The sequence below is a fragment of the Saprolegnia parasitica genome, assembly GCF_000151545.1.
Source record: "Saprolegnia parasitica CBS 223.65 unplaced genomic scaffold supercont2.27, whole genome shotgun sequence".
In the NCBI taxonomy this organism is placed as follows: Eukaryota; Oomycota; class Saprolegniomycetes; order Saprolegniales; family Saprolegniaceae; genus Saprolegnia; species Saprolegnia parasitica.
In genome coordinates this window covers 167364-180018 of record NW_012156421.1, presented here as the reverse complement: position 1 = coordinate 180018, position 12655 = coordinate 167364, and the positions used below count along the sequence as shown (strand labels likewise).

At 60.4% G+C, this 12655-nt stretch overlaps 4 protein-coding genes across 4 annotated transcripts; all 4 read right to left on the bottom strand.

The window, feature by feature from the left end:
- Nucleotides 1–443: 443 nt before the first annotated feature.
- Nucleotides 444–1145, bottom strand: SPRG_07354 (hypothetical protein; the record flags this gene model as incomplete). The annotated part of the gene is made up of 2 exons (XM_012346141.1): nucleotides 444–530; nucleotides 567–1145. 2 exons carry the CDS (start codon nucleotides 1143–1145, stop codon nucleotides 444–446), a joined length of 666 nt encoding a protein of 221 aa, XP_012201531.1.
- A 1550-nt stretch (nucleotides 1146–2695) lies between these two features.
- SPRG_20373 (hypothetical protein) lies at nucleotides 2696–3993 on the bottom strand (the record flags this gene model as incomplete). The annotated part of the gene is made up of 2 exons (XM_012346213.1): nucleotides 2696–2918; nucleotides 2954–3993. The coding sequence occupies 2 exons, from the start codon at nucleotides 3991–3993 to the stop codon at nucleotides 2696–2698; spliced, it is 1263 nt and encodes a 420-aa protein (XP_012201603.1).
- A 1206-nt stretch (nucleotides 3994–5199) lies between these two features.
- On the bottom strand, nucleotides 5200–8064 carry SPRG_22198 (hypothetical protein; the record flags this gene model as incomplete). The annotated part of the gene is made up of 3 exons (XM_012346242.1): nucleotides 5200–5403; nucleotides 5450–5821; nucleotides 5866–8064. 3 exons carry the CDS (start codon nucleotides 8062–8064, stop codon nucleotides 5200–5202), a joined length of 2775 nt encoding a protein of 924 aa, XP_012201632.1.
- A 1935-nt stretch (nucleotides 8065–9999) lies between these two features.
- On the bottom strand, nucleotides 10000–11852 carry SPRG_20370 (hypothetical protein; the record flags this gene model as incomplete). Its single annotated transcript, XM_012346212.1, has 6 exons — nucleotides 10000–10182; nucleotides 10225–10264; nucleotides 10321–10589; nucleotides 10634–10716; nucleotides 10821–11579; nucleotides 11621–11852. 6 exons carry the CDS (start codon nucleotides 11850–11852, stop codon nucleotides 10000–10002), a joined length of 1566 nt encoding a protein of 521 aa, XP_012201602.1.
- Between the last annotated feature and the right edge of the window lie 803 nt (nucleotides 11853–12655).

The window sequence follows — 12655 nt, the reverse complement described above, 5'->3', positions numbered from 1 at the left end:
GGTGTAGGGTGGCATTGGCGACTTCAACGGTGTCTTTCGCAAGCCGAATACCGTTGTGTGCTCGATCGCGACGCGAGGGTGGGCGGCGGGCGACCTTCTCCGCCTCTCGCTCTCGACGTCGGACGACTGCGAGCTGGACGTGGCCGATCTGCGCGTGGTGTACGAGGTAGCATAGCTCCAGAGACAACCGGTATATGGACGCGCTGCGATAGGTGCAGCGCTACGATGCGCCGACCAAACCGTATGCGCAGCTCGCACTTCAGAAGACCGACGTGCTCTTTGACTAGTACTAATGCCAGCGCTGCTTTGAAGGATGTGTTGGCGCACACCGGGAATTCAAGTCCCGGCCTTTTATAGGGGCGAAAGGCGTGGACGAGCGCAAGCAAAGACGGAAGAGCACACAAGGTAGTGTGGGATTTAGGCGTACATCGATGGACGCGGATTTACTTGACGTTCTTGAAGAACTTTTGCGCGTCGTTGGGGTTGGCCTGGATCGTGGCCTGGCCGGGCTGCCAGTTGGCCGGGCACACCTCGCCGTGCTCCTCGTTGAACTGGAAGGCCTTGACAAGGCGAAGGACTTCGTCGACCGAGCGACCGACCGGGAGGTTGTTGATCGTGATGTTCTGGACGACACCTTCACGGTCAATGACGTACAGGCCGCGGAACGCAATGCCATCGTCTTCCTTGAGGCAGCCGTACTTGGCCGCGATCGACTTGGTCAAATCCGACACCATCGGGATCTTCATCTTGCCGAGGCCGCCGACGTTGCGCGGCAAGCGCGTCCACGCCAAGTGCACTTCGGGCGAGTCGATCGACGCGCAGATGAGCTGCGTGTCGAGCGCCTCAAACTCGGCGGCGCGGTCGTTGAACGCGATGATTTCGGTCGGGCACACGTACGTAAAGTCCTTGGGGTAAAAGAAGAGCACGACGTACTTGCCGCGGTAGCTCTCGAGCGAGAGCTCGTCAATGTCGCCGCGGATGACCGCCGGCGCCGTGAACGAGGGCGCGACCTGGCCGACAAAGGCCTTCTGGGCAGGGTACTTGATCTTGTCGTCTTCGTCTTCGTCGTCGCCAAAGTCAAAGCCGTTGTAGTCGAACTCTTCCTCGTCGTCGGCGGCAAAGTTGGCAAAGCCACGCACGTTCATCATGTTCGGGACCAAGGACGTCGCGCGGGCCGGGAAGGCGCGGGCGGCGACGGGGCGGCGAAGCTGGTGGCGGGCGGCGCGGAGCACGGTCGAGCGGAGGTGCTGCATGATGATCCTTCGGGAGACGACGGGAAGATTTCCAAAGTGGCTGCCCAGCGCACCACAGATCCTCGTATCCGGTATTCACATCCGGATATCCACACTTCAACCAAGCGCCGAACGTGGGCGCGCCACGCCATGGCGACGCAGGAACGCGACGACGCTCGTTCATCAAGGTCATCCATCATCAGTCGCTTCGCCAGGCTCGTGCGGGCAGCTAAACCAGTGCTTGTCGACAGTGACTCTTCCAGCTAAATTAGCTGGCGAATCATGTTTTATGCCAGGTCCAGGTGATCCAAGATTCCAAGATGCGACGCGAGGTTTCATCAGTGCAATTGCAAGCGTCTGCATGGCTCTCGAATCTACAATGGAGTCTATAAGGGTATCTTGGTTGGCATTCTTCAGCATCGTGGCCCTGGCATGCCACCGGGTAGCGCTGCTGGGTTCTTCCTCCCGCCCTTCCTCTCTCATGCAGGCAAGCGGAGTGGCCGCGTACAGATGACGCCAAGCGCACTCCGTGGCTGCACTTTAACACGAGACAACGTGGGTTGTCAATTCGACGTCAACGTGTCTGGGTGAAATAAACAAAGGGCTACCGCGACGCACGCAGCACAAGCAACCGTTTGTGCTGGCAGCATGGGACGACCCACTACTGCCGAGTGATGCCAGGCTTTAGCATGTCCAAGACGTATTCTGAGCTTCGAGAAGACAAGACAGATTATGCATCAAGGTCTTGCTGTTATTAAACTATTACTACGTCTACAACTTGTATGGCTACTTTACTCGATGAATCGTACCTTCTTGCGGCTTTTCGGCGTCTTGGGTCGTGTCGATGGCAGCCGCTCGGTCGGGATGCGCTGGACGGCCTCCGAGAGCCGCGCGTTGAGGTCGAGTCGGGCTTGGACCACCGGGTCGGTGCGGTTCCGAATGGCTTGAAACTGCGAGAGCATGTCTGTCGGCTCGTCTTCGCTGCTGCTTTCGATGTACGTTGGTCGGTGAATGCGCGCATCGCTGCTGCGGACCTTGTGCAAATACTGCGGCTCCATTGGCAGCTTGGACGCGATCTGCGGGCGCAAACTCAGGTACTCATTATGGCCGTACCGCGCGTCAGAGTATGCCATGCGTCGCGGGGCGCTCCTTCCACCTCGATGAAGCTGAGACTCGTCCGGCGCAATTGACTCGAGGGCTGGGACGGAACGTGCTCGTAGCCATCGTAGCTCAAGCGTGACACTTGCGAAGGGGGTTGTAGCCGGCGCTGGCTGGGTGTCGGCTCGCCAAAGCTTGGACGCTCACCAAAGCTGGGGCGTCGTGACGGCTCTCTGTAGCTGGGCTGCCGCGTCGGCATTGGCTCCCCGAAGCTCGGGCGGCGTGATTGTGTAGGCTCTCCAAAGCTTGGGCGACGCACCGGGACGTCGGACTCGTGACGAGACAATGTCGCCATTGATGCACGCTCAATGGAAAATTGCTGCCGGCGCGGTGTTGTCAGAGTCTGGGCCTCCAGCGAGGCTTGGCGACGGGGCGTCGTCGGCTCGCGAGAAAGGTGACGGCGCGGTGTCATGGGCATCGCCTCGGCGGTCGAGTGCTGACGGCGCGGTGTCACACGTCTCGTTGTCGCCTCCTGAGACGACTGCCGACGCGGGGCCATGTCGCCAACCTGCCGGCGGAGGTGGGGCGCTGTCTCCCGCACATGGCTCGGTTGGCGTTCGTACTTGGTCTCTACGGCCGCGGACCGCATCGACACGATCGGCGCTTTCGTGACGTCGCGCTTGGAGCGCAGGCGGGACACGGGTGGCGCGGCGTCCGTCTGCTGAGGCACCGAGCGCGTATAGCGCATCGGCAGCGCCGTTGGCTCCACAGGCGGGCTGGTCTGACGCTGGAAAAGGCTGCGCTGCGTCGACGCTGGCATCAGCGTTGTCTTGCCATCAGACGTTGATTGCAGGAGCTTGGACGAGTTGTTGCGCGAGCTCATTTCCTTTGCAATCGTGAGCGCGTGGTTGCGCGTGGAAAGCGATTTCTGCGACGACCGCGGCGGCGGCTCGAACAGAAGCGGCGCTTCGTCTATTTCCATCGAGCTCGAGAGCCTTTCGTCGACTTGGTGCTGGAAGCTGTTGAGGTCCATCTGCGACGTCTCTTGGTACTCGAAGAGCCACTTGGAGCTGCGTCGGCGCGATTTTACCGTCGCCTTCTTGAGCGTCTCAGCCTCCGCGCTCACTTGCGGGCTCACCGAGTGGAGGCGCGGAAGCGACCGTGGCGCGTCGTCTCCACTCGATGGCGCGACGATTTGCTGAAGGATCTCGCGCGCAATCTCGCTCTTGGTCTGCGAGCTCACGCTGTAGTTGACCGCTTGTGTGCTTGCAATGAGGATCTGGTCGAGGAACGCATCGGGTTTCGAGAGCGAGTTCCACTTGTGGTTGCTTGCAATGACGTCGTCGTCCGTCGTATTGTCGCTCGGGATGTAGTACTGCTTGCTGAAGAGCGCACTGGGCATCGGACTTGGCGTCAGTGGGTCGTTGTAGTCCATGACGTCGCTGATCGACGAGCTGCGGTCGAACGCCGCGTCGTGGCCGCTGAGCTCGACGATCGCGTCAAAGTAGTCGGTCGCATACGAGGCCGATTCGATATGAGGCCGCGGCACGGGCGGCGTGTACTGATGCGTCTTCTTCGGGCCTTGGCGCTTGGCGATCGACGGCGCCTTCGACTCGTCACGCGTCGAGATGAGGTCGCCGAGGAGGCGGAAGAGAAAGGCCATTCGATTCCAAATACGCGTCGGCCGGTGTGGGCACGACGCGGTATAGGCCCTTCAATCGTCTCGAACGAGACACCAAGATCGCGCGCGCAGTGCATTGTATTTTTGACGAGTATCTTGCTGTTTGTATGCAATGAAATAAACGCGCGGAAGCGCCGTGGGCAAGCGACGTCGGGAGTGAGAGACGTCGGGAGTGAGATGATGTGCGTCGCATCGCCCCCGTGCTTGCGGCTCGTTGCAGCGTAGCAAGCCCCGACGCCGCTCGATCGACACGCCCACATGGCTGCACAATCTTGGTTAGCATTGCAGATAGCTATCCACGGCCCGCAACAAGGCATGTTCGTCTCGCAAGAAAGGAAGAGGCGACTGGGTGGTGCTTGTCAATGAATCCTACACCAATGCACGCACCTACACTCGCTCGCTGAACACAAGTTCATTGTCCTGGGCTACCGACCTCTGGGCGACTCGGGACATAGCATGCGATTGAGGCGAAGCGATCGAAAGCGATTCTCGCCAGCGTCCGCGTTCATCTTTCACGCGTCGGCCCCTTTACCACGCAGAAGGTCACTGAGACACGGTCGACTTGACTGCCCTCGTGCCCTTCCTGGACAATGCTGGTCTTACCAATGTAGTTGCTCTACCGGACGGTGATGGTTTGGTGCAATACCCCCGCTTTGACCAGGCATCGTGCTCGCGTAGCGTGCTCTGGTGCCATATGGCGTGCGATCGCTAATCGACCAAGACACCTCGACAGCTTCCACGACGCCCGGTGGGCTGTCAAAGCTGCTGTCAACAACGTCTTGGAGAGAGCTTTGATACATTTTTGTGGCATTCCACTATTAGCAATGATGTTTGCTGTACGTGAGTGAGCAGGCCTTCCTACCTTGTCGTACCTCGAGGCCCATGAATGTCGACCAAGATTCGTCGTCTCTTCCTTTAGGAATCTGCACTCTGATTGGGTCCTGATCTCGTATCCGGCGGGATGGAAAGGCCAGCCGACAACATGCCACCGACGACGCGACCCGTCAAGCGCCTGAGCTTCGCCGACGAGCACGGACTGGCGCTCGTACGATGCAGCCGCCTCGTCTCTTGACTCATCGTGTGTGTAGGAGCAGCGCTATATCTTTCCCCGCGAGCCTGCGACGCCGCCGCTCGTCGCGCGGCTGTGACTGGACGACTACAACTTGTACTAACTAATGCTACGTGTTATCATCGCCCTTTTCGTGGCAGTGGGCATGTGATCCGAAAGGCGTCCCACTGCAGCGTCTGCTGCAAAATGCCAATGAGGAGAAACTCGACCGTGAAGCACTTGTCGCGGCTCATGTGCTGCAGTTGCTTTTGCACGGCGCTGGTGGCGACCGCTTCCTTGGACGCAATCACAATCGTATCGGGCTTGGGCAGTCCCGACGTCATCTAGTCGCACCACCATAGCGCCTCGCACAACTCAGAGGACACGAACCTCGCCGCCCGCGCACGTGATGATCTTGGTCAGCTCGCTTGGCGGCGGCAGCACGCTCTTGTGCGCCGCGACGTAGAACGAATACCCGTGCAAGAGGCTTCGGCGCTGGGTCAAGCTAAACTCGTACATGGTCCGCTGTAGTGTAAAGCCCCACAACGCCTCCTTCTCTTCGTCCTTGAGGCAGTACTGCGCCTCGGGCGCCGCATGGCCGAGCACCGCCGACGCGTGCAGCCAGTCTTCGTCCAAAATGTGCAGGCAGCGCGAGATGCCGCAGAGCACTTTGACGGTGCGCTTGAACTTGCCGCGCGGCGCAATGATGTGCGTGGCCGCCATCACATCGTCTTCGTACTGCGCCGATGCGATCGCCGCGATCTACGATGGGCTGAGATTCTCGTCCAAGGATATATGCGAGAGACCTCGAAGAGCAGAGCGTCGGTCGACTCGAAGCCCGTGAGCACAATGCGCAGCGCCGTCGGGACAGACGACGACGACGACGCCGCGTCCGCAATGCGGCATAAGATCTGAATCGCGCTGCCTTCCATGTCTTGCGTCGACGGCGGAACGTCGACGGCGGTCTTGGCCATCTTGGACCGCAGAGGCGCATCGTCGTCCGACTCGTCAATGGCCGGCGCGCCAAGCACGGGGCTTAGCAGAGTGGCTTTGGCCTTGCGCTTCTTGCCGCTGCTCGTGGGCACCGCCGTCGTAAACACGGGTGCTGGCGTCGTTGTCACGTCGGGTGCGGTTGGCGCGATCCGCGGCGTCACGGGCGCTGCCTTTTTCCTGCTCTTATTAGCCGGCGCTTTCTTCTTGGCGGTGGGCTTGGCTTTCGTGGCCTTGGTGATCCCGTTCCGGGCGAGCGGTACATCATCGTCCATCTCGAGAACGAGCGGCGCTGTCTCGTCCAAGAGCTTCTTCTTGGCGCGGCGCGTCGTCTTGGTCTCGTCTTTACCCGCTTGGTCGTTGAGAGAGGCCTCGGACATGGCGAGCACCCGGGGTGGCCGCGCGTCGGGTGTCTCTGGCGTACTCGCGACCGTGTCATCGAGGATCGGGTCCGCACCACGAGCTGCGATTGGTACGATCGACGTCAAGATGGTCGTCGGGCCTTCGCCTTCTATCGTCTCTCGTGTGCTGGCATCGTCGTTCGAGTCGTTCGCGCGCGTCTCTGTCATCGGCGTCGGCAAGTGCGTCTCGGTCGACAACGGCGTCAACGCTTTTGGCTTCTTCTTGTGCCACGTGGTTTCTGGTGACGCAAACGACGGCGGTGACGGGATGGCGTCGGCCGTCGATGCCATCGTCGTCACCGACGACGCGTCATGCATCATCGTCACGGACGACTCGTCCAGGGGCACCGTCGACTCGGGCACGCGCACAAACGAAGCAATGTGCTCTTGCCATGGTGCCGTCGCCGCGGGATCCAGCGGCTCGAGCGCCACGAAGAGTTCCGTCTGCGTCTCGGCGTGCATCACAACAAGCTCCAATCGGCCATCGACGGCGTCAACGTCGTGGCGCAGCGACACGTACTCGCCTAGAAAGTACCCCATGTACATGCAGTGGGCCATGCCCACGACTTGGCCGTACAGAATCATGTCGTGGAGGAGGAAGAACTGGCACAGCGTTGGGCGCGACCGGTCCTTCTCGTACAGCCAGACAAGGTCGCTTCGGACAAGCGCCTGCTGTGCGGCCTCCGAGTTCGGGACGAGCCAGTCGGTCGGGAGCCCATTGTCCATTGTATGCAACAGCGAGTGCAAGTCGAAAGCAAACGTCTCCGGCGCGAGAGAGCGCTCGTTGATGCACGTCAAGAGCGAGGTCACGACGGCCGGCGCCGCGAGGATCGTGCAGTGCGCGTCTTGCGTGAGTACAAAACAGTCGGGCGTGTGGGGAATGCGAAGAGCTTTGCAGACTTCGGCGGCTTGCAGCTGGAAGAGGTCGTGTCCGTTCGTGTCGACAATGAGGCAGAGGTCCTCAAAGAGGTACAAGGTGCCTGTCTGCAGCGACGCATCGGATGCCATTTGGATCGACACCACGTTCTGAGCAATGAGCGTGCGCGCTACGAGGTCGATGCCGCTTCCGAGGCCTTCTTCGAGCGCCAGCATGTCCATCGCGCGCGTTCGTTGGGTCGTAATGTCCGAGAACGCGTCGTGAAGCCGGTCGCACATGAGATACCAGTCGTCCGGGCGCTCGGCAAACGGTGCGAGCGCGTCCATACACACCGCGTACGCCTCTAGACAGTCGAGCGGGAGGCGGAAGAGCGCATCGAGCTTTGGGTCACTCGGCGGCGGCATGAGCTGATGGTACCACGCATAGGTTGCATGAAGCGTCTTGAACTCGAGCGCGCGCTCAAAGAGGAGCTCGGCCGAGCTCCTTGCGCGGTCGCTAAGCGTCGGCGACTGCGTCTTGACGAGGCGCAGGCCAGCCAGGAGCGCCCGATGCGCAGCGTCGAGCGGTGGGAAGAGTAGGAGGCAAGGAAACGTGGCCAGGCCCGACGACTGGTTCTGTGACTCGGGCGAGAGCATGCGCTGGGACTGAAGCTCGAGGCGCAGCGTCTGCCCGCGACTGCGGAAGAGCTTGTCCACGACGCTCTCCTCGGCCGCGACGAAGCGGTCGAGTACGTCCATCGCGGTTTCCATCCGCAATACAATTCGGTCGTGGAATCCTCTGCAAGAGTCCGGATACGCTCGGACGATGTCCGGATACCATACCACCAAACCAAATCCGCGCCAACTTGCCGTTGCTTCAAGTTGGCGCGCGTCGTTTGATCTTATCTCGCCAATGTCTTCCACGATGGGGTCCTTGCCAGTGACAGGTTCGCGTTGCGCCTGCAGCTTTGCTCGTGCAGGATACACCAGTACGACCACAAGCTGCTCTATTATAGTCGGAGCTCTAGCCGATCGATCAACTAAACTACAATCTTGCCATACTGGTATATTCATAACAGGTAGGTAGACAAAGGCACCTCGACTAGATTTGACTAGCTCTCATTCACGTGGTCGTTGATCGGACATGACTGGAGTAAAACCTATGGTTTTGAAAAACCTACTGGGTAAACTGCATTCAACGCGTTTAAGCACGAGCAGAGGAGTCAAACTCGAAATGGGACATGATCCTAAACGAACAATTCGAATTTAGGACTTTTGCACGCTGCCATGACCACGTTCAACGTCCAGAAGGGCAAGTGGAGCTTCACGTGCGAGGTCCAGGAAGACACGCTTTCGGCTGAGGCCAAGGCCAAGATCGAGACCATCTACGACCTCTTGTACGTCGCTGCCGCAGGTCCCGCAGCTCACACGCGTGGTGCGGCGTAGGAGCCAAGAGGTCGTCGTGACGAAGCGCGTGAGCCTCCCCGAGCTGCGCCACATTATCGACAGCTCGTGCAGCAAGGTACTTGGTGTCGGCGCCAGCATGGCTCATGCACGTGTAGATCCCAGAGTTCTACGTCTCGTTTGCCAACACGGGCTCGTTTGACCACTTTAACCAATTCTTGACGTACCTCGCGTCGCGGGACCGCGTACGAGACTTGCGAATGGCAAAGCTGACACTGCGATGTAGGCTGGCGTGGCGACGCTTTCGCCCGACTACTGGTTTATCTTGATCCCGGAAGGCCATCTGCTCAAATGCATGATCGTCCAGCGCATCACCTCGCCGCCGACCCCCGAAGCGAAGGCGCCGCCGCCGGTCATCGAGCCCATCGTTCCAATGAGCCAACTGGGGCTTCCCGAAGCAGAGCCTCTTCCTGTCGTGGAAACGACCCCGGAGATCGCGACGCCGACGCCAGCCCCCAAGCAAACGCCAGCCCCCAAGCCAACGCCAAAGCCAATGCCGATCCAAGATCTGACGCCGAACGTGCTCGACGCCATGCTTGGGCTCCAGCAGCTGCATGCACTCTCGATGCAAGCACCCGACGAGCCGCCACGCAAAGGCACATCGGCCAAGGAAGAGACCAAGTCATGCACGCCGCCGCAAACCCCGGTGCATGCGGAGCCGCTTCCTTGCCACCCGGAGCCGCTTCCTACCGCTCGGGCGAAGGCCACATCAGACGCCATTATGCCAGAGCATAATGTGCAGCCAACACCTTGTGTACCGTCACTTGAACCCGCGCCGCAGATTCCCACGCCGACTCTACTCGTGCAATCAGCTCCTGCTTCGAGCTGCGATGGGCCCGACACCGTGCTCGCAACACCCCAGCGGAATGTCGACAAGCCAGCGGCAGCCAACGATAACCGGCCGACGGACCCGCGCCAGAACAAGCGCCGCCGCCTCAGTGCAGACACGCTCCCTCCAAGCATCGCTGCTGACGCGCTTCCTCTTAACGAGAGCTTGCCGGCCAAACCCACGATGCATGCCGTCGACTACACGGATCTCTTGTTCGTTGCTGTGCCCATCGATGGTTGATCTCATGCTGTTACGGATAGACGCGTCCACAAGTGCTTTCACGCGATGCAGTACCTCGTCCACGGCCACCGCATCGAGAGCACCAAGCCGCGCCGGTCTCGGCACGACCGCGACTAAGCACACCGTGTACATCAACACCGACTTTGTTTTTCCGTGTCCTTCTATCGTTTGTACGACGACAAGGCGTGTGCCGCCACGTCGAGGCGCTGCGTCAAGATGCCGTGCAAGATGAGCTCTGTCGAGCACACGTGCGCCGCGCCTTGGATCTTCTTTTGCATCGCCTTGGTCGCAATCGCTTTCGGCGCCGTAATGACGATGCAGCCGCGCTCGGGCTTGGCCAGTACCTACATCATACGCTGGCTCCTGCACGGCACTATGCAACGTACGTTGCCGCCCGCGAGCCGGACAATCGTCTCAAGCTCGGCACTCGGCGGTTTGACGTCGGCATGGGGCGTAATAAAGAACGTGTGGGCGGCCAAAACGACTGCCGCGACGCCAAGCTGCAGTCGTACATGGTGTGCTGGAGCTCAAAGCCCCACTTGGCTTCCTTTTCTGCGTCCCGGAGACTGTACTCGATCTCGTTGGCGGGACGCCGCATCTTGGCCGAGGTGCGCAACCACGCTTCGTCGAGGATGTGGAGGCAGCACGAAATGCCACACAAGAGTTTGACCGTGCGTTTGAGCTCGTTCGACACCAAGTGGGTGCCTCTGGTCACATCGTCTTCAAAGACGGCGCCTTTAATGGCTCGGATCTACGGCGTTTCTTCGTCTTAAGCACATGCCAAGAGAGTCGTACCTTGCGCAGGATGGCCTCGGTCGGCTCGATGCCTGTAAGCACGACGCGGATCGCATCGGGCGTGCCACTTGCCACCGAGAGCTCTGTCGACGCCAGCGACTCGGGAAACGACTCGGTCTCGGAGAGGCGTCGCGTCACGCGCGGCATCGATTGCGACGCCTCAAACACTTCGCTCTCCGTGTAGGACGCAGCTCGTCGGGCGGCTTTTCGTTGTGCTTGGCATCGTCCGCGGGCGCTTGCGGTGTGTCCGCAAGTGGAGGTAGCTTGGCTTTGGAGGCGCGTGGCCGCTTGAGCGACGACGAGACTTCGTCCGACGCGGCACCTCGCTTCAGACCTTTTTTGGCTTTGGGAACCGGCAGATTCTTCGCCTTGTGGGACGCGGCGAGGAGCTTCTCGTGGAACGAGAGGCCGTCGTCCAGGACCATCTCGGTTGTAGGGAGACACGGAGGCTCTGCGCGGATCTCTGGGACGATTGGTGCTGTGGGCACGGACTCGGTATGCATAGGCTCGTCAGCGGTTGGGGTTGTGTCGCCTGGCAGCTCGAGAGGCTCTGTTTGTATTGGCTCATCCGCACTCGAGATATCGTCGCCTGGCAACTCGAAGGGCTCGGTCGGCGGCGACGCCGTCTTTTCTGAATCCGACGCCATCGCACTGTTGGTCTCGGTCGCTGCATCGTCGTCGTCTTCGCTGGCCACGGTCTCGGCATCGCTCGCAACGGGGTTGGTGGGAGTGAATGCTGTCGACGGCGTCCATGTGGGTAGCTCGCTAATGGCTTGGCTTTGCCGCTCGTTGGACTTGCACACATCTGTCTCCCACTGCGCGAGCAAGCTCGTGCCGCCAACCCACATGTCCTCGGACTCGTTACCGCTCTCGATGTCGTCGCCGTCTGCCTCGTCTGGGCGATGCGCCGTAATGATGAGCTTGCGCTCTTCGAGCGTCATGAGCGCTAGCCATGCGAGTTAGAGCCATCGCATGCATATAACGTACTCTTGCGCTTCGTATCAACGGTCTGCGAGAGGTAGTCTTCTTGGGACATGCAGCGGAAGCAGATTTGCGTCTCGTCCTCGTCAAAGCTGCAGAGCACGAGCTTCTTCGGGCTCTCGGCGCGCGGAGCCTCGTACGCGTCCTGCGTCGTCACCTTCTTCCACTGGCTCGGCGTCTCCTGGTCGCCGACCGCGGTCCCTGTCTGCGTCGCGGTCTCGGCCTCGGGCGTTGCCATCGCCGTGGATTTGTTGTTTCCGTCCAAGCAAGCTCGACTGGGATTGGTCCAATATCCCGACGACAGACTCGCACGTGATTGGTTGATTTTCCAACGAATGCAGTGCCACCGATCCAAAGCACCTGAAATCTTGACGCAGCCAACGACAGCCTGCTCAGCCAGCAATACCAGAAGACACAACCCCGCCATACATCGAGGCAATGTCAGCGCCGAATCAACGCGTGCAAGGGGCGCATCCATGAAGCAAGCCGACAAGCCTATCTCTGGCTGCCAGCGCTGTTGGCAGCCAAGAAGCTTGTGGTGGTACCGAGGCAGCTCAAGTCGGTGCAGCCCGCGCTCATGCAACGGCCATGCAAGGCAAGGACGAGCAAGTGCAAATGCTCCAAGAAGACCTCGACGGCCGCGCGAATCAAGTCGCAGCACTCGTTCGCACGCGCGATCAGCTCCAGTGCGACGTGGCCGAGCTCCAATCCGACGTGACCGAGCTTCAAGACGATCTCGACGACCACGCGCAGCACGACCAAGAGCTTGGCCGGCTGGTGGAGCAGCTGGAGCAAGTTCAGCGCGACTTGGCTGGCAACGACGAGCTGCTGCTGTTGGCGCACGAGACCCAAGTTTGTGATCTCCAAGCTCAAGTCGACGACCTCCAAGATGTCGTGCTCGAGCTCGACCAGCAGCTGGAGACGAGCGAAGCGTACACGCGAGTCCTCGAGTCTGACGCCGTCGGGAGCCGCGAAGAAGTGCCCGAGATGGCCCACCGCCGCTGCGACCGGCGCACCTCCGTGTACACCGACGCGATGGCT